At 55.7% G+C, this 18,673-nt stretch overlaps 1 protein-coding gene across 1 annotated transcript; it reads right to left on the reverse strand.

The window, feature by feature from the left end:
• Positions 1-49: 49 nt before the first annotated feature.
• On the reverse strand, positions 50-18,673 carry MPP1 (MAGUK p55 scaffold protein 1). The gene is made up of 12 exons (XM_084213282.1): positions 18,468-18,673; positions 11,989-12,132; positions 11,570-11,648; positions 10,484-10,569; positions 9,286-9,354; positions 6,242-6,438; positions 5,870-5,976; positions 4,976-5,056; positions 4,295-4,375; positions 3,727-3,929; positions 3,308-3,382; positions 50-1,322 (listed from the first exon to the last, which is right to left on the reverse strand). The coding sequence occupies exons 1-12, from the start codon at positions 18,567-18,569 to the stop codon at positions 1,146-1,148; spliced, it is 1,401 nt and encodes a 466-aa protein (XP_084069408.1). The 5' UTR covers positions 18,570-18,673; the 3' UTR covers positions 50-1,145.

An 18,673-nucleotide genomic window follows, 5' to 3' on the forward strand; every position in this document is an offset into this window, starting at 1 on the left:
ATGAGCCTTTGTCAGTGCCCAGCCTGAGAGGTAAAACACCAGCCATGGCAATGTTTCAGCACACATTTATTGCTGCTCATTGTTTCCCTGCAGTGGATCAGAACAAAGGTCCCTATTGCACATAGATTTTTATTTTTGGCATCCTTAAAAAAAAATTGCACAAGACTTTACCACCTTCCCCTTGCCCCTATAGCTGACTGAACACACAGATGAGATTTTTCACCTACATGGTGGATGTGGTGATACTTCCCAGACATGGTGGTGTGGGGCTTGTGAGTCAGTACAAACCCTGGGGTGAGCATGGCTTTCATATTTGCATACAGTGTGAGAGACACCCTAGACTGGAAAACATGCCTGGATGATCTTTGTAGACACTTTTCTACTGCATGCAACAGATAGTTGTGGCTGGATGTAATTTACCCATTGAGGAGTCCCTCTGGGGTTTGGTCTGTGGGACTGGCTCAGCTGCTGCCCAGTTTCTCTGGCCAGGCAGTAACAATCCAAGCTGCACGGTGAGAATTCCAATAGAGTGGGTTTTTACACCTATGGCTGCACAGGGTGAATGAGAAAACTCCAGCCTGGGAACTGGGGTGAGGCCTGCCTGGGGGTGCTCATGCCACATTCATCTTCCCCATTTGTGAGAGAGGACCCCTTGGATGGAGGAGCTCTGGTGTGGTCTGGGAGAAGCCTCCCAAGACCAAGACTTCCTTGAAGCCTCACAGACTCCAGGAATGGTTTGAGTTGTGTGCATTCCTGCCATGTCAGGAACCATCTGCCTGGAAAAGCCCCCTGTTCTCCCACTTCCCTTGGGACTGCTGCAGGGAAGATCAGCTGGGTGCTACAGCAGGACTGTGCTTTCCCTTGCCCGGGGAGGGCAGGGAGCTGTGCTCTGAGCTAACCTGGGCTCTGCTGTAGCCACTGCCCTGCCCTCCAGTGCCACAAGAGGTGGCTCACCCCCGGGCAGCCTCTGTCCTGTGTTTGTTCCCCCAGGAGAGGAGCTGTGGGCACCCTGTGAGAGTGTGAACCGAGACCGTGTCCGTGGAGCAGCAGGAGGGGAGTTGTGCTGGGCTGTGTGGGGCAGGGGAAGCTGAGGAGGTGTTTCCCAGTGGCTGCAGGATGGTTGATGGGAAGCGGCTGGTGCTCTGTCAGTACACCCAGGAGACAGGCACCCACTGTGGGGAGCTGCAGGCCTGCTCAAAGGCCTCCTGCAGCAGCTGCAGGCTCTCTTCCACGCCGTTGTTGACCAGGGACAGATCGAAGTAGTGCGCGTAGCGGCTCCGGATGCTCTCCGAGTCCTTGCGGAGCTGCTGCAGAGCCTCCGACTGCAAGGGACAGCACAGTGCTCAGCACGGGAACCTGACAGCACACCCCGACCAGGAAACACCCTCCCAACACCAAAACAGCTCCAGTGCTTGGGAAGTAGCAGCACAGAGAACCCTTAGAGCTTGTCTGATGGGCCAGGAGCTGTTGTGTGATCTCTGGGCTTGTGTCCGGGGCTTTTGCTGGACTTTGTGTGATGCTGGGAGCATCAGGTTAGCTGCTAGAGTTACACCAGTGCTGCTGCCTCTCTATTTACCTCTAAAATGTTCTGTGGCAGCTCCCAGTGAGAAGGTTGGCAAGCAGCAGGCTGCTCAGTGCTCTGGTGGGCAATGTCACCAGCTCCAGGCTGGGTTGGAGGTGGGATCCCGGCAGGATGCTCCCTTCCCACTGGCTGACCAGAACAGCAGCTGCTGGCAGAGCTTTACCAGCCTCCACTGCTTCTGGCTGGGGTTCTAGTGCTGCACTTAATAGGAAAAGCAAAGCTGCCTCTTCCCTCCTGCCCAGCTTGTAGGGACAGCCCAGGGGCACATCCCTGGGCAGCTCTGACCCCTGGCTTTGAGGTCCAGACCATCTCCATGTATTTCCCTAATGGGGCTTGAAAGGCAGGCAGATTCTGTGCCTGGGGAGGAGGGACAGCTTGGGGTGCAGTGCTTGCTGAGCTCTGCTCTGTGCGGATTTAAATAGACCTAAATGGGTATTATTAGATTATATTAATTATCATATCTATTATATAATTAAATCTATTATTAATAGATGAAATAGACATAAAATATATATTAATAGACCCAAGTCAGACCAGTCTTTATGTCCTTCCCTTCTTTTTTGTTAGACCACCTGGGTATATACCACAATACTGACACCTTTAGTGGTCAGCACTAAAAACATTAGAGATGGCACATTAATATTTGGAATAGCACACCCTCCCTCGGGCCACAGCAGGCTTCTGTCTTTAAGGTGTTCAGTTCAACAATGACAAACTTTAAATATAATTATTACCCTAGGGGCAAAAAAAAAAAAAAGATACTGCTTAGCTATCTTCATCTTGAAAGAGTTACTGAAAATATTCATCTATTCTTACAAAATTATTTTTTCCTATATTGTGGATGGAGGCAGCAGCTGTCGGGGGTGGAGAGGGGAGGGAGGGCAAGCAGCAGCCTTTGCTCATGTGAGCTCTGCGGGGTCACATTAACTCTGCCGCATCCCTTTCCTCAGCGAGCCGAGCTGCAGGGTTATATTTAGTGCCTGGCAGCAGGGCTGGCCCTGCCCACTGCAGCAGGATGTGTTTCCTCTCTGGGTGGGTGACAGAGTGGCCCTTTCTGTTCTGAGATCTGTCCCCTTTTCCCCTCCCCAGCCTGCTGCATCAGGCAGTTAATGTTCCTCTAAATACCTGCACTACACTTGCTCTGAAGGTTGCATAAATATCCTCTCCACAAACTATCTGTAGCCTGAGCTTTACACACACAATAGGCTGGAAGAGGTGGCCTTGTGGCCATTGAATCCAGGAGAAGCACAGCTCTGGGTTTTCTTGTTGGCCTCTCTTCCCACCTCCGTGCCAAGCTGGGGGTGTAGGGTAAGCAGCATCCCTGCATCCAGGGGGCTTCCTGGGAAGTGACAGCCTGTGGCTGCCAGCCTGCGGCGTGGCACTGAATGAGTTAACTGCGCTATCAGTGCTGCTTTCATCCTCACGTTAAAGGGATCAGCATCCTAATGTGGCTAGGAATGAAAGGAGCTCTTGTTTGTGTGTCTATTTGCATAGCTGATGGCAGGGTGAACGCTCCAGCCCCACTGCTGGGCTGTGCTGTGGGATGAGGGCTGTCGATCTACAGCTGTAGGAATGGGCAGCTCAGGTCTGAGCTGACTTCTGGACCACCAGGAGCCAAGCAGACAGGAATCCGCTGGTGGGGAGCCCTGGGGTGCTGCAGCAGGTGCTGCCATGGCCCAAGAAGCCCATCCAGAGGGGGACAGGAGGGGACAGCGTGGCACTCACCTCCTCTGCCCTGTCTGTTGGGGCAATGAACACTATGAACGGGGAGAGCTCGGCCGTGCGGACAATCTTGAGGGTCTGTGGAGAGAAGGGTGCAGTCACCAGTGTGGCCCTAACCCAGGCTGGGACTGTGGTGCAGTGAGGGCTAAAGGAGACATGTCCCCTCTTTGGGGACATGAGCTCACTGGGTGGACTCCTGGAAAAGGGTCCCTGCAGCCTGGCCGTGGCCTTGGTGTCACAGCCAGGTGTGTGCTGGGACAGAGAACACCCTCACTGTACCCATGCCTTGGGAATGGAAATGCCAGCCCAGGGCTTGCTGGCTTTTTCCTTTGGGAAGAGAAGGCAGGGACAGTCACAGCCAGCACCCAGGTAATGCAATCTGGGGCAGCCCCTGTCCACCCACCCCCTCCTCTGCTCCCTACCTGGGGCTCAATGTCCAAAATAGCAACTTTGTCCTGCTGGTGGATCTTGTGCACTGTTTCAAACTTGGTGCCAAACATGTTTCCCTGGTAGCTTCCAAACTCCAAGAACTCATTGGCTGAGATGTCCCGGGTCATCTCCTCAGTGGAGACAAAGTAATAGTCCTTCCCATCCACCTCATTCTTCTTCTGGGGGCGTGTGGTGTCTGGGGAGGGAGAGAGAGGGTGAGTGCCCCCAGAAGGAGGGAGGAACAGAGTGGAGCAGGCATCAAGACTAGGCTGTACTAATCCCCTGCTAACTGCTTCCTGCTTTGGACCAGCAGGGACCTCAGCCAGCTGGGGACAGGCACTGGATGAAAGAGTGAGGTGTCTGTGTGGGGAGCAGCAGCCCTGCAGCCTCTGTGGGTAAAGGTGGGTCCATCTGGGACTGCAGGCAGGGAGGCCTTGCACATGGGGGACCTGACTTCAGAGGCTTGGTTGTGCTGGAGGAACATCTCCCCACCTCCCACCTGCTGTCAGAAGGCCCTGGATCAAAGAGGTGAGGGGAAATGCATCCTGTGCTGGTACTTACATGGCGGTGGGTACATGAACTTGTCTGGGTTGTTGCTGAGCAGAGCATTCTTAATGTGGCTACGGCCCACACCACTGGCTCCTGGAGAGAGAGAAAGAGAGAGATGGACACTGAAGCTGGGCTCAGAGCAGCCTGGTGGGAGATGCTGGGGCCCCTCTACAGCTCTGGGTCTGAGAAAAAGTTTAGAGCTTGGCCTGGGCCCTGCCCAAGATGTGCTTTCTGGGCTGGTCTGTGGTGTCTTCTAGCCCTGGCAGAGGCTCTTTGTGCCCTGGGGATGCTCATCTCCAGGCCCAGCTGGAGACAGGACTGCTGCCTGCAGAGCAACCAGCCTGGCTGGACTGGGTCCTGCCCACGCCTGTGGAATCCACCACCAAGTGCTCAGTCCCCACAGAGTGGGAGTGCTTGCTTTGATGCAACTGCAGAGCTGCTTTTAATAGACATTTTCCATGAAGATACTCAGGAGTTGCAAATGCTTGAATTAATTCTTCCCCAGCATTGCAGCAGATGCCAGATCATGCATGCTGCATGGAGGGGGTCAGCCTATGGGATGACTGCTGCAGGCTGAAGAAATGCTCCCCAGACCTTAGTATGTCTTGAAGGCCATGCTGCCCCACCCCCTGTGCAGCCCTGGTTCCCCCACACAGCCCCTGTGCTGCAGAGGATGACTGGGACAGGACCTACCAATGAGCACCAGAGTCTTCCTCTTGAAGGCAGGCAGCCTCACCACCTCCTCATAGGAAACAACATCCAGCTGGTCAAAAACTGGGGTGGAGGAGAAAGGAGACATGGAGGGGTCAAAACTGGCTTGGTCACACCAGCATGACCCATGTTTGTGTGTCAGAGCAAAGCCAGGTCAAATGGACAGCAGTGGTCAGGACTGGGCTGGGAGCTCACCCACCTTTGGCAGCTTGGGAAAAAGAGCAGCACCAACAGCAAGCAGCATGTGAGGGGCTGCTGGGGAGCTGCCAAAGAAGCCAGGGAAGCTTTTGCTCAGTAATTCTGCTCAGGACAGGAGGACCTGGGAGCTGGGGTGGAGGCAGCAAGATGCCACAGGGAGTTTGTTGCTGGGGGAGCTTTATACTTCTGGGTGATTTACAGCCTTGTTTGTTGCTGCTTGGAGCTGCAGGCCGGGCCAGGAGCCAGCAGTCACTGGGCACCCACCTTTGCCAGCTCTTGGCTCAGTTTAGCATGGGGTGCTGCTCCCTGACTGCTGAGCAGCAGCACTGCCACTGCCTCCCTGTGGGGTTCAGCGGCCTGTGGGGTTTGAGGCTGGGGAGCCTGAGCTCATAGGGCCAGGAGTGCAAGGGATTGTCACCAGGGGAGAGCACAGGAGCTCAGTGCTGAGTCAGCCCTGGCCTCGTGCTCTACATGGGGACACAGCTGTGGCCACATGAGGAACATGAAGACTACAGAAGAGACTCAAAAAAAGCTGAGAGCTGTGGGGTATCCTGAGATTCCACTGCTGGCACAGCTGGGCTGTTTGGTTGACTCCCGTGGAGGACAGAGCCAGCCCTGCCCAGAGGCAGGGGGATGGCCAGGGCTGGGGATTGAGCCCACTGCCCTGCTCACACTTACTTGAGCTGTGCTTGGCCAGGTATTTATCTTTGCACTTCTTCTTCTTCCCGAAGGGGCTGCAGCTCGGGGATTCACTCTGGCTGGGCTGGGTGACGCTCGCCACACGCCTGCCAAGAGAGCAGGACACCCCCATGGCCCAGCTGTCACCCCAAGCCCTGGGACAGCAGCAAGACTGTTCCTCAGACATGCAAGAGAAACAGGTTGGCTGCTGGGACAGGCAAAGGCTCACCCTGCAGCACATGAAGGGGACATTTTTCTCCTTGCCCCAGCAGTGACACTGGTGTTACCCAACACAAATTCCTGAGAGCACATGGTCACTGCTCCCTCCTCCACTCCCAGATCCAGCCCTTCTGGGCAAATGCAGGGACCTACCACTCCTGCAGCTCTGGAGAAGGGATGAGTCCTGCTGACTCAGTGCAGGAGCCCTCCACCCGGCCCTGCCACCAATTGCTGTCATCCTTGTTTATGATCTGAATCACATCTCCGATCTGAAACTTCAGCCCTGCTTCCTTGCAGGGGATCAGGTTGTCTTTCTTGGGGTCATAGTCAAACTGTGCCCTCATGAACATCTGCAAAAGAGAGAGGAGACCAGAGTCAGCCTGGCCATGCAGGGTGGCTGAGCTTGGCCCCCACACTGTACTCCCAGGCAGTGACTGCAGAAATGGCTCCAGGCACAAAGCCCCTATTCATTTCCAGGCCCCACAAGTCTGTGTGGGGAGAAAGGAGATGCACAAAGCTTAGGGGAAAGTCTTGGGCAAGGAATTGTAGTGAGATGTGGTGGTGAATGGACGAGGGCATCCTGGCCTTACTGGGAGCTGGTGACAGGGCTGCTGCCTCTGGGCACCCCCACACCCACAGGTGGTGCTCACACCCTGCCGTGGAGCCTCCCTGCACTGCCCTGGGTGCTGCACAGTGCTGCTGAGCTGGGCCAGCCACAGAGGAGTCCCACCAACATGGTGCACAACTGGGCTCTGCAGCGGGGTGAGCACAGAGGTGATGTTGTAACAGGGAAGGCCATGGCTCAATCTCAGCTGCTCTGTGCTGCCTTTCCCCACACCTGGGCAACCCCTGCCTGGCACAAGGCCAATGGGGAGCCAAGGCTGCAGTGCTGTATCCATCCCTGCCTTGGTGCTGTATCCATCCCATCCCGGTCCCTTTAGCATCTTCCAAAATTCATCCAGCGGCAACTGGAAACGAGCTGCTGCTATAAAGCTTCCCAGGCCACTGTGTACCCTCCTTAGGCTGGGGAAGCCCTGAGGATCAAGAAGGTGTGAGAAAGTTTGTTTTCCCTGTCCCTTCTGTTTGCTCAGCTCCTTGAGAGGGAGTCTACAGCACCTACTCCCAGCAGGACCCTGTCAGGACTAGAGTGTAGGCAAAGCCAGGCAGAGTGTAGAGCATTAGGAGTGAAAAGCAGAGTTTAGGGAGTGCTGAGCAAGATCCTAGCATGTTAGTTACCCCAGAAACACAGTATGTAGCAAGGGGGAAAAGAGTTTCACATGGGGTGATGCCTGTCCTGTCCTCAGATAGGCAGGGCCTGGAAACCCATCCTCCCTTGGTAGGGTAGGCCATGTTGCCTTTGTTCCACATTAAAACCATTTCCCTCAGCTGTGCTGCTGCAGGCACAGATCCATCAGGACACAAAACATGGCTCCCTTTCACTGCCAGAAAAGACCATATGACATGAGGGTGCTCACAAGAAAATGAAATTAGGAAAAACAATAAGAGTGGAATCTCCTTTCAGCATGAGCACTGCTGCTTGCTTTGAGAGCACTCTCTAGCACCAGGAAGCACAAACACGAGGATACACAGCAGGCACTGCCCAGGCACCTGCCCAGAGCTCTCTGCTCCTGCAGCACTGGTGTCCCAAGCCAAGACATTTGGGAAAGACTCCCCCTACAGCAGTTAGGAGCTGGCATCAGACAGCCCCACACATCACCCACAGCTGCACAGGGCTCTTTGCCTGCCTGCTGCCAGCCCCTCTCTGGGGCCAGGCACTCAGCTGCTGAGCAGGCTCCAGCATGAGAAGTCTTGGTCTTTAAAAGTCAAAGGCCTGCAGGGAATATGCTGGAGGGGTCCTCAAGAGCCTTGAACGTTCTGTGCTTCCTCTCATTAAGACACTCCCAAGCAGACCTGCTCCAAGAGACACTCAACCTTGTGAGCCTGGGCAGGGGAAAATCATGATGCCAGCATCTCCACCATCCTGCCTGCCAGGCACTGAAATAAAGGTGATCATGGGGATCCAAACACTCCACTCTTGGTGGAGGTACTGCAACAAACACAGACACAAAGCAGCTGTGGCTCTGGGGAGCAGATAGCACCACTGCCCTAGGCACAGCAGGTGCAGTACAACTGTTGCTGGGAAGGAGTTTGTCCCTTTGTCTTTCCCAGCTTCAGGTGAACCAGCAACTGCATTCTTTTCCTCTGGGGTAGATTTTCCCCTGTCACAGAGCTGACTAACTGGAGCTGGCTGGGTCAGGACGTGGAGGGCAGACTGACAGCAGGGAAGGACAGACAGGGCCAGTGTTAAATAAACACACATGCAAAGCTGGTTGAGCAGGACTGGGGACGGCATAAACTGATGAAGAAACAGAGCCACCAACACCTGCCACCACGTTCAGAACTTCAGCTTCTCTGGGTAAAGAATTGTGTGTGCTCCCTCAGCCCATCCCAGCACCATCCAGCCCTCACCCTCTGCCTCTGAACTCCTCTCCCTCCCCTGCCTGTCCATGATAAGGGGCTGCACTTGGGTTGGCTCCTGCACAAGGACAAGACAGCAACCCAGCTAAAAAGCCCTGAAGTCTTGGCAGAGAACACAGCCCTCCCCACTGTTCTATTTCAGCCCCAGCAGGACTTCAAAGGCAAAGCCATGCAGGTGTCACCCCCTGGTGACACAGCATGGCCCCCCCACCCTGGCAGTGACAGCAGGTGCAAGGAACTGCCTTCCTTCCTCCACTGCTTCCTTCCTCCCACACTGTGCACGGCGCCATCCGGACCGACATCCCCCTTGCTGGGGCTGCAGCACCCGGCCTTGGTGACAGCAGGGACCACAGAGCCAGGGGCTGCCCCTGTCACACACAGTCACAGCTCTGGAGGAGACCCTCACGTGCTCCCTGGTGTGCACCTGCCACTGCTTTCCCACCCCCACACACCACTGGTGGCTCAGCCATCCCAGCCCCGTGTTCCTACACACACTTTGGCTGAATACATCCACACAGGCCCAACACACGGTTGTTTGCAGGGATATAAGCGCAGGACAGATCCCTCCAGCAGCTCAGACAAGGCAGGCACCCCCTTGCCCTGACACCCCTGGATGAGCACAGCTCTCTTCCCAGCATGTCCTGCATGATTTGCTGTGGTCCCATCCTGCCCCACAGCCATGTCTCAGCACTGCCCGTGGGTCCAGAGGCTGCACTTACCTGGAGAGCAGGGAGGCGGCTTTGCTGGTTGGGAATGACTTTTAATGAGACCATCCCCTTGGTTTCTTTCTAGTGAACAAAGGGGAGAAAGAAGAGTTGGAGGAGGTGGTGTCTGGAGGCAGTTCGACAACAGCAACCTGTGCAGGGATGTGCTGAGTGCCAGGATCTGCAAAGGCAGGGCTCCTGGGCACCCCACTGTGCTGTGCTGTGCTGCTGGAGGACACCTTAGCCTGGTCAGAAATAGCTGTGCTTGGTTTTGTCACACTTGTCCCATTCCCATGGGGGACACCAGCACCCCTACAAGGGTGTGGCTATGGGCACTGCTAAGCACCACCAGAATGAACATGGAGACCTGCATCATCTCCTCTCTGGCTGCTCCAGTGAGGAGCCTGGGAGGAGAGGCTGACTCTTCCAGGTTCCCTCCATGTTGGCCTTTTGCTCTGGCCCTCCTGGTGACATTAGACCACAGCACTCTCTTGCCTGCCACAGGCCAGTGCACTGTTGCCTCACACACATCACAACACCCACATGGTCCCAAGGGACAACCACATGTGGAGGCTTGGAGGAGCCTCCTGGGCCAACCACTCTTCTCAGGAGGCAAAAACAAAGACAAGCTCCTCCTTGGTCCTGCTGTCTGGAGCAGGGACATCCTGTGGGACTTTGGCAAGGCCATGCCTCCTGCTTTAGGCTGCTAGTGGGTGTTCTCAGCAGCAGCACCACCTCCCTCCAACAAGGTGTCATATGCTGGGCATAGGTCAGGATCATCAACGTATGAACCCAAGGCAGCTCTGAGGCTCCGTCCAAAGCTGTCTCTGGCAAGGGCCTGACAGTATCACCATGACCTCAGCAGCAGGCAAATGGCACCAACATGACATGCATGTGTGGCTCAGGTCTGCAAGAGCAGCCCATCCAGGGCTGGAGCTGCACAGCAGCCTTGGCAAACAGAGGTGGTTTGCAAGCCCCACACAGGATCAGCACATGTCAGGGACCCAGTCAACAGCCTTCACTGCTGCTCCAGGAGGCCAGAAACAAGCAGCAAGCACAGGGGGCTGCATGCAGGATGGTTTCTGCCACACCACACCGCTGTATGTAGGCAGCTGTGTGCTGGCTCTGGTGTGTGGGAGGGGGTGAATGCTCACAGCATGCAGGGCAAAGGGGTCCTTCCCAGGGAACAGCCCTGACACACACAGATACCTACCAGCATCTTCTGCAGCTGGTCAACTGAGTGGTTGCTCGCACTCTGCCCATTGATTTCTATGATTTCATCACCCACGTGAAGGGAGCCTGCCAGCAATGTGAGAAACATGAAAATGCAGAAAAGGGACAAGAGCTGCTCACTAAACCAAATTCACACAGCTCCATCAGCCTCCAGGGCCAGGACACTGCAGTGTTTGCCTGGCAGTGCTTCTGGAACCACACACGCCATCTCAGCACATGGAGGAAAGCATGAGGGGAATGAATTCTTCCCCCTCCACCCAACACACACACCTAGCCAGTCCGAAGGTCATCAGACTGCTTTCCACTGTGTGCAAAGTGCTCTGGACTGGTCAAAGCACCTGCATCAGCATTTCAAACACAACCCCAAGGACCTCACCTGAAGCCAATCACAACCTCCTTACAGGGCCCTTAATACAAGCATTCCTGACTTTGTGTGTTTTCAGTTTATACACCCAGGCAGATTACAGCCTCAGATATACTACTAAAAATCGGGCTCCAGTAATGTTATTGGGATGGCTCCTGTCTTATTTTGGCAGTGGTAAGCACAGACTTCCCACTTGGATCCAAGGCTGGAAAAGCAGCCTCTTCTAAGCAGAGAACATCTTGTATCCACGCCTCCTTGGCAAGACCCAAAACCAGAAAATAGCACCTATTTATTTCTTTTGGCACCTTCTTTTGGTCTGCAGAGCCAATCTACAGGATGCCTGTTCCACCTATGCACTTTAGGAATGGGAAGAGCTTCCCCCACGGTCCCTGGGGTATGATCCATCTCTTCTTACAGTGACCCCATCACGAGACAGAGACAGATGATCTCCAGTTCCTTTTTGGGAGAGCCCTTCCCCCAACCCTTTATTTATTCCTAAAGCCTCCAGTGTTTTAACATGACAACCATGCAGAGAGACCAGTGAGTCCCAAGCTCCTGTCACATCCCTAGGGAAAGAACAGGCACAGATGTCCATGTCACAGGGGAAAGCCAGCAGTGCTGAGGACCTGCATTACTACTGCATGGGAAGAAACCACCTGCAGACGTGCACCCCATGCACCACTTCTCCAAAGGCCTTGTTACCTTGTCTGTGAATCATGCCCCCATGGAAGATCCTGGCCACCATGCAGCTCTGCTTGTCATTTTGCTTCAGCGTAATTCCCTGGAAGACAGGAAAATCCATGACTGCTCGCTGCAGGGGAGAGCTCTCCTGCCCTCACAAAGTCCTCTCCAGGCCCATGTCCACAGTGGGCCGTGCAGTGGCTGGGGGGGAAAGACCCTGCTAGGCCAACTCAGGCTGCTGCAGCTCCTCTTGGCACAAGCATCACCACCCTTTGTGGGGCTCACTTCGGGTCCCCAGGCAGAAGGCAGAGTCCAGCACCTTCTTCCCACGGGCGGCATCTCCAGTGACCTGTTTCCCTCAAGGCCAGCCTGCTGGCTCAGCTCAAGCTGCCCCTCCACCCCCAGGTGCCATCCAGCTTTGGGGCCTTGCCAGCTCTCACCATGGGCTCCTCGGTGACCTTCTCGAACTGCACGAGGCGGATCTTGCGCACCTCGCGGCCGCTGCTGTGCGAGGGGCTGCCCAGGGTCGCTGAGCCGTTGGTGTAAATGTCCTCAGTCAGGGCGTTTGGGGACTGAGTCATGGCCTGTCGGGGCAAAACAGAGACCACGGTTTAGGGGCTCCACCTGGGAATGCTGGATCCCTTCTCTGGGACTCAGCTACTCAAACCTGTAATCGTGCCTGTGCCGCAGGTGGACACAGGGGAGGAGAAGACACTAAGGGCAAGAAAAGAAAAGGAGCAGAAGAACTTGAGCCTTGGAGATGTGGATGTTGGTTTAATCTGCAGTTTTCCAGGTGGGAAACACAGGAGGTAAGAAAAATTTGGAAAAGCTACAGGTAGAAGAAGCCAAAAGAGTTCACAGCTGATCTTCTGAAGCAGAGTCAAACACTCCTTGTGCCTCGCAGCAGCACTTGGCTCACAGATAGCTTGTTGCAGAGCATAAAGCCCAGGACTTCTTCACCAAGTGAACAGAACAGTTTGGGACTCACATCTGGCAACTGGAGCCAGGCTTTGCTCTAGCTCTGCTTGCAAGTTCAACCCTTCCTGACCTACATCAGTGGGCAACTGACACAGTACAGTATCAACATCCAGGCACTGAAGGCAGTGCTCCCAAGCCAGCCAGAAACATTCCATTCCCCTTCCCAGCTCCCAGGTCCTTTCATGCTGGTTTGCACTGGAAAGCCAGGCTTTCAGTCCTGAGGAAATCCCTGCTCTTGGTTTTTAGCATGTGCTGGCACCAGGGCTGACAAAGAGCGCTTGGGGTCCCACACAAAGACCTCCAAATCCATCCTGCCTGGTGAGCTTCGTCCTCACAGCCCAAGAAAGCCTGACACAGTTCGGTTAAATCCCTCAGTCACATTGGGCAATGTCTCCACACAGCTCACAAATGTGCCTGTTTGCCCCCAAGTGCAGTGGACTTCCCTCAAGCCTCTCCCAGATCAGTGCTAGCCCAGCAAAACCCAGACCAGCTTTGATCTGCAGCCTCTGCCCGCTCTGTTGGCACAAATTCCCACACCAGTCCAGGATGCAAAACAAACCCTCCTGGCTGTCCCACTCCACACCAGACTCCTGGCTTTGCTGCCCAGTTTGCAGCCTGCACCCTCCCTCCCAGCAGTGCCTGAGCTGAGAGGCACAGCCAGCAAAGTCCTCATCAGCTTCAGTCCTGCATCAGCGACATGGCAGTGCCCACACAGCCAGAGCCAACACTGCTCTGCACCACAGCCTGACTTGTCAACTGAGCACCAGGGCCAGAAACTCCATGCCAGGGGCTGGGAAATATCAGCCTGACCCCCCTGTCCCAGCTCAGGCTCACCCACCCCTGACCCCTGGCCTGGAGCACAGGAGAAGCTGCAGCCCCACACTGCCAGGTGGTGAGGCAGATCTGGTCAGGCCAGTGAAGAGCACATGCATGGCTGCAGCCATGGCACCAAATCACAATAATAAGAGCTTTGGCAGGGATGTGCTGGAATGCTGCTGGCTGCACAGTGATCCAGCTCTGCGCAGTGGCAGAAAGCAGGGAGGGAGCCAAAGAAAGGGGCAGGAGAGTCAGGACTAACAAGGATAGCAGGAAAGGTGCTGGCAGAGAGGGACAGAGCAGGATTGGTCACTGCCACAGCCCCCAGAAAAGGCACTGTGGGGCTAGGCCAGAAGAGAAGGGCTCAGGGAGCCATGTGCACATCATGCAGTGATTTATTTTTAAGCCAACTACTTCCAGAAGTGCCAACCAACCAAAAGATAACCATGTGGACTTCAGCTGCCAATGGCTTAAACGTGGAGAAGAAGGCTGAATCCCAGCCCAGAACAGCAGCCAGGCCATGGACTTGCAGGGTGGAAGGAAGAACAACTTGTATCCATCCCCCCAGCCTGGCTTGCCAGCCCAACAGGGCATGATGCTACCACACCATGTGCAGAGCAGAGGAACAGATCCAGCAGTGTGCGTGCCTAGAGCTGTCCCACACCTCTCTGTCAGCTGTCCCCCTCTGCCAAACCAGCAGGTGCAAGGAGGAGTAGGAGGACAAGGACCTTCTCCAACCTGACCTGAGGCCAAAGTGCCCACGAGGTGGCTGGAGTCAGCACAGATCATACTTATCTTGGTCATGCCTTGGGAAAGTCTTAGACCATGCAGTTCCTGGCTTCAAACCTCTAGGCTCAGCAGAGCCCGATGACCCAGGACAGCAGTTTGCTCCAGGGACTGGGAGTTCCCATCCTCACCATCCCCATCAGCTGAGCCTCCTGGCCCCGACCTTTGCTTTTTGCTGAGAGCTGGAGAAAACACCCAGCCCTCGATGCTGACGCAGCACCAGTGTCACCCTGGTGACTCCTGGAGAACAAGGTCTGTCACCAGAGACTGGCTGCTGTGCCTGGGGATGGCCACCAGTCACTTGATGGCAACTCTGAATGCAGAAGGATCCTCCAAAACCAGAGCCATGCTGGGATGGTGTGGGCTTTTTTGCTGATGGCACTGGGCAGCCAGTGGATAGGGATGGGAAGATGCCTGGTTCATGAGGACAGCCAGGACCCTCGGGGTGGCAGATTCAGCCCTGATGTTGGCACCCAGAAACAGGAGACGTGTGTGGCTCTCATGCCCCACGCACATGAGCTGGCTGGCCAGATTGCCTTGTGCTCTCCTGGCAGCTGCCATGCTCATGGCTGGCTTGGCCCAACGTAGCCTGTGACCTCAAGAGCCTTTCAAGTCACGCTGGTGACTGGCCAGACTCTGCTCCTCGTGCACTGCTCCACAGGAAACATCTGTGAGTGCTGCTGAGAGCCAGCTCGTGGCCACCAGCCACTGCCAGCTGTGTACAGCCCCAGCTCTGTCACTGCCAGGGCCCGTGCTGGGGCAGACATGGGACAAGGAAGTTGGGGGGCTGAGCTGTGCAACAGGGCTGCTGGACAGCCCAGTACCCAGCAGCCCTGTGTGCCTTGCAGCTGGCTGACAAGGGTACAAATCCTGCTGCACAAATCCCACACTGGCAATGCACAAAAGAGCCACCAGCTCCATGGGTCAGATGGGTGCAACCCCCATCTGCATTTCCCTCAAGAGCCCAGATTTCTGCCCCATATCCTGGGGCAGAGGGAATGTACCAACTCCTTGGGCAGTGTTTACAAACAGGGAATGTGTCAAGTATCCCAGGACTTGGCATCCTGCCCCCCAGTGGGGTCAGCACTGTCTGCCAGGGCTGCTGCTGCTGTGCTGTCTCCACCAGGCTGCACGCCATGGGCAAATCAAACATTAACTGGGCAGCTTGTTTGCAGGAGGCTGAAGCAGCACTTGAGGAAAGCAGCACTACAGTGCAAAGGGCACATTCAGAGATTTGGTTCCTGGGCTCTCCTTGCTGCTCCAACCAGGAGACTTCAGTATCAGGCAGCCTTGGAAAAACAGGGCTGCCTGGTGAGTATGTGGAGGAAGGTACTGCTGGATTTGCCAAGCAGGCCCCCAAAGTACGGCAGCTTGGATGCAAGAAGGAATCCTGAAGCCAGGTTTCCCTGGGATTGCCCTCTTGGCTGGCAGCAAGACACGCTCTTCTCACACTGTGAGGAACAAAATCCCAGCTCCCTCCATGAATCATGACCCCTCACATTATAATTGCCATGGGTGCTTGCAGGGAGGTTGGGGCACTGCTTGGTGCAGAGATGTCCTGACCCAGCAATCTCTCCTGCCACCCTCCAGCGCTTTCAGCCTTGCCTCCCTCCCCATCCAGGATCTGTCCATCTCAGTCTTGTACAGCTTCAAAAACACAGCAATGTGTAAGAAAATGCAAAGTAGCAAAAAACTGATCTTGTGAGCTGCTTTAAGGCTGCTTCAGCAGGCTGGGGAGCTACAGCCACATAGACATTTAGAAGTAATCCATTCTGCCAGGGGCTACTGACTACTCAAGTCTGCCTGACAGCTACAGGAACAATCTCACCTAAAACCCCTTCTAGCAATATGATTGAAGTTTAAAAACAAGAATCAAACCAACAAACATTTAAACCAAAAAGGATTATATTGCTGACACCAGGAAAAGGCCCAGCAACACCAGCGGGTCTCTGTGGGAAGGGGAAAAGAGAAATAGGAGGGATACAAAATGTTCGTGGCAGCCAGAAGGTGCTGCCAGCTCTGTGTGCCCTCACACTGACTCCAAATCACAGAGTGCTGCAATGGAGATGGGCCAGATTTTCAAGGGAGCACAGTCAGTTTTGCTGAGGCACCACCTTCCCACCAGAAAAGGCTGATGCAGCCTTCCAGATGTGTTTGTGAAGCTAGTAACCTCCGAGGGACAGCCAGTGAAACCACAACACTGACAGAAGGAGGAGCTGCCTTGCCACTCCATCCCAGCTTCCAGAACAAGCCCTGCAAAACAGCTTTTTCCCTGTAGCTGTGACACCCAGCAACACAGCAAAATACGTTTGGGATTAAAAAGTTGGAACCAGCCCTCCCCACTTCATTAGTCAAAGCCAGAACTCAGGTTTCAACTGAATTTTACCTGTGGTTGATTCAGGATTTGGTCCCTGGGGACTGTGGTCTCAGTCTGCCTTGGAGCTGCTGCCAGTTGGATGCTGAGAACTGCTGCCCAGAGGCAAGTGCAGTGCTCCCTCTGCACCCTCAAGATCAGCTCTCCCCAGAAGTACCCTCCTTTTCTCCACCAAACTCCCAAAGGTCACGTTTGCTGCCCATTTTACAGCTGGGGAACTGAGTCACAGATGATAAAGGGACAAGCCCAAGGTCATCCTGCCAACCAGGTGCACAGCTGGAAAGAAAGCCCACACCTTTCTGATAAATCTGCACTTGTCAGTCAGGAGACATGGCAAAGATATGCAGGCACGTGGTGAGGCTCAAGAGGAGAGGCCTGGGGTTGTTTTCTAGCAATAACATGGCTTCCACTTGCCTTGATTTGCATGCCCTGCCACCACATGAGGAACACAGCACAGCGTTTCCCAGAACATGGCTCTGCCAGAGAAAATGCAGAAGAGAAACCTCGCAGTCTCCCTGTTTGACTCCAGACCAGGAGCAGCCAGGCAGACTCAGCACCCTTCCCAAGAAGTGACATTGCTGCTGGTCCTGGTGTCCCATGGAGGGGCCATGGCCACCTGGACCAGCACCATCTCTGCATGCCCATGACACAGAGAAAGGTATCTGTGACTGGCAAGCTCAGGGCACTGCTGGAAGCCAGCATTACAGAGCTCCTTTTAAAAGGCCTCCTGCAGATCTCAGTTCACCATCCCTCTCTTTATGCCTACTGAAATAAATACACCATAACACCAGGAAGCTGTAGGGCAGCTCCTACACTTTCCATGCTCTGCTGCTATTGGCAATTTATCCTTGCCCTGTGTGCAGCCAGGTAGGCCCTCTGCCTGGATCTGGCAGGCAGAGGGATGGGAGAGCTCCTCTCAGCAGTTGCCTGGTCCAGACACTTTGCTTTAATCATTTTTTTCCTACTATTTTTATCAAAGCACCCTGTCAGGGTTGAACCATGAGAAGCAGATGAGCCACTGGTGTGAGACAGATCTGATCAGGCCTCTTTTGCATATTTAAATGTCCAGCCCGATGGGCCAACTACAGCACTTCAGGGAAATGTCCTCCCTGCTCTCTCTCAGAGGCTCCCCACAGTTGCAAGGAAACCTTAGCCCAGGCACATTATGCCATGGCGTCACCAAGGATGCCTTTTCAAAGCTGGAAATCTCTGCCGGGAGAAAAGCACCAGCTGTTTAACACTGGCAGCTGCCGACCCTCTCTTGGTTGCTCCCAAGCTACCCCAAAGAACACCAAGTGAGGAAGGAGCCCACCCAGCAGAACCAAGAGGGCTGGTGCAGCTTGCCCTCCTGTTGGAGGTGGGGTGCGTGCGGCCATCGGCTCACTCCCTGGCCCGGGGCAGGCGAGAGAGGGGCTGCGTGCATCCTCCTTCCCTGGGGAAGAGACCCCCACCCTCCTGCAGCCCATGCCATGGACCGGGAGGTCGCTCAGCAGCTGAATCAGCTCATGTGACAGGCAGTTCCAGTTCAGACCAGCTACAACTTTGCAGCAAAACAAGCACAATCTCTTCCGCGGCAGGATGCTGGAGCCTTGCTCCCCTGCACCCAGCTTTTCTGCCCTGCCGGCTATGCTGACTGACAATTCCCCGGAGGCACCCGGGTCCCCAGCGAGCATCCCCGCTCCCGGGGTGCAGGGGACCAGCCGCCCCGCGCAGGGCCCGCGGCCGGATGTGCAGCGTGGGTCCCTGCCTGTGGGACCCTGCTTCCCCCCGCGTGTGCGGGAGGGACGGGACGGAGCGGCACCCCCGAGGACCGGCGCCGGGCCTGAGCCGGGCGCAGAGCGCTGGGCTAACGGCCCGCAGGGGAGCGGGGCACGCCGGGGCTCCCTGCCGGGGCTCGGCGGGGATGGGGCCGGGAGCGGGGCGCAGGCGGAGCCGCGGGGTCTGGGGGCGCACCGGGCCGCTCACCTCGGGCTTGGGCCGGTTCTGCAGGAGGTGCTCCAGGTAGAGGTCGGAGAGCGCCGTCCTCATGCTGCCGCCGCCGGCGCTGCGCCCCGACTTGAGGGTCATCCCGGCGGCAGCTGCGGCCGGCCCCGCTAGCCCCGCAGCGCTGAGCGGCCCGGCCCGGCTGCGGCGGCGCCGCGGGCTCCCCACGCTCCGCCCGAGTACGGCGG

Source organism: Fringilla coelebs (genome assembly GCF_963513975.1).
Source record: "Fringilla coelebs genome assembly, chromosome: 11".
Classification (NCBI taxonomy): domain Eukaryota; kingdom Metazoa; phylum Chordata; class Aves; order Passeriformes; family Fringillidae; genus Fringilla; species Fringilla coelebs.

Excerpts from the sequence above, each read along its gene's own strand:
- MPP1 (XM_084213282.1), bottom strand. The coding sequence starts at position 18,569 with ATGACCCTCAAGTCGGGGCGCAGCGCCGGCGGCGGCAGCATGAGGACG. Across the intron at positions 5,977-6,241 it reads TCTCCAGAGCTGCAGGAGTG|GCGTGTGGCGAGCGTCACCC; the intron begins GTAGGTCCCTGC and ends CTCTCTTGGCAG. Across the intron at positions 1,323-3,307 it reads CAACAGACAGGGCAGAGGAG|TCGGAGGCTCTGCAGCAGCT; the intron begins GTGAGTGCCACG and ends TGTCCCTTGCAG.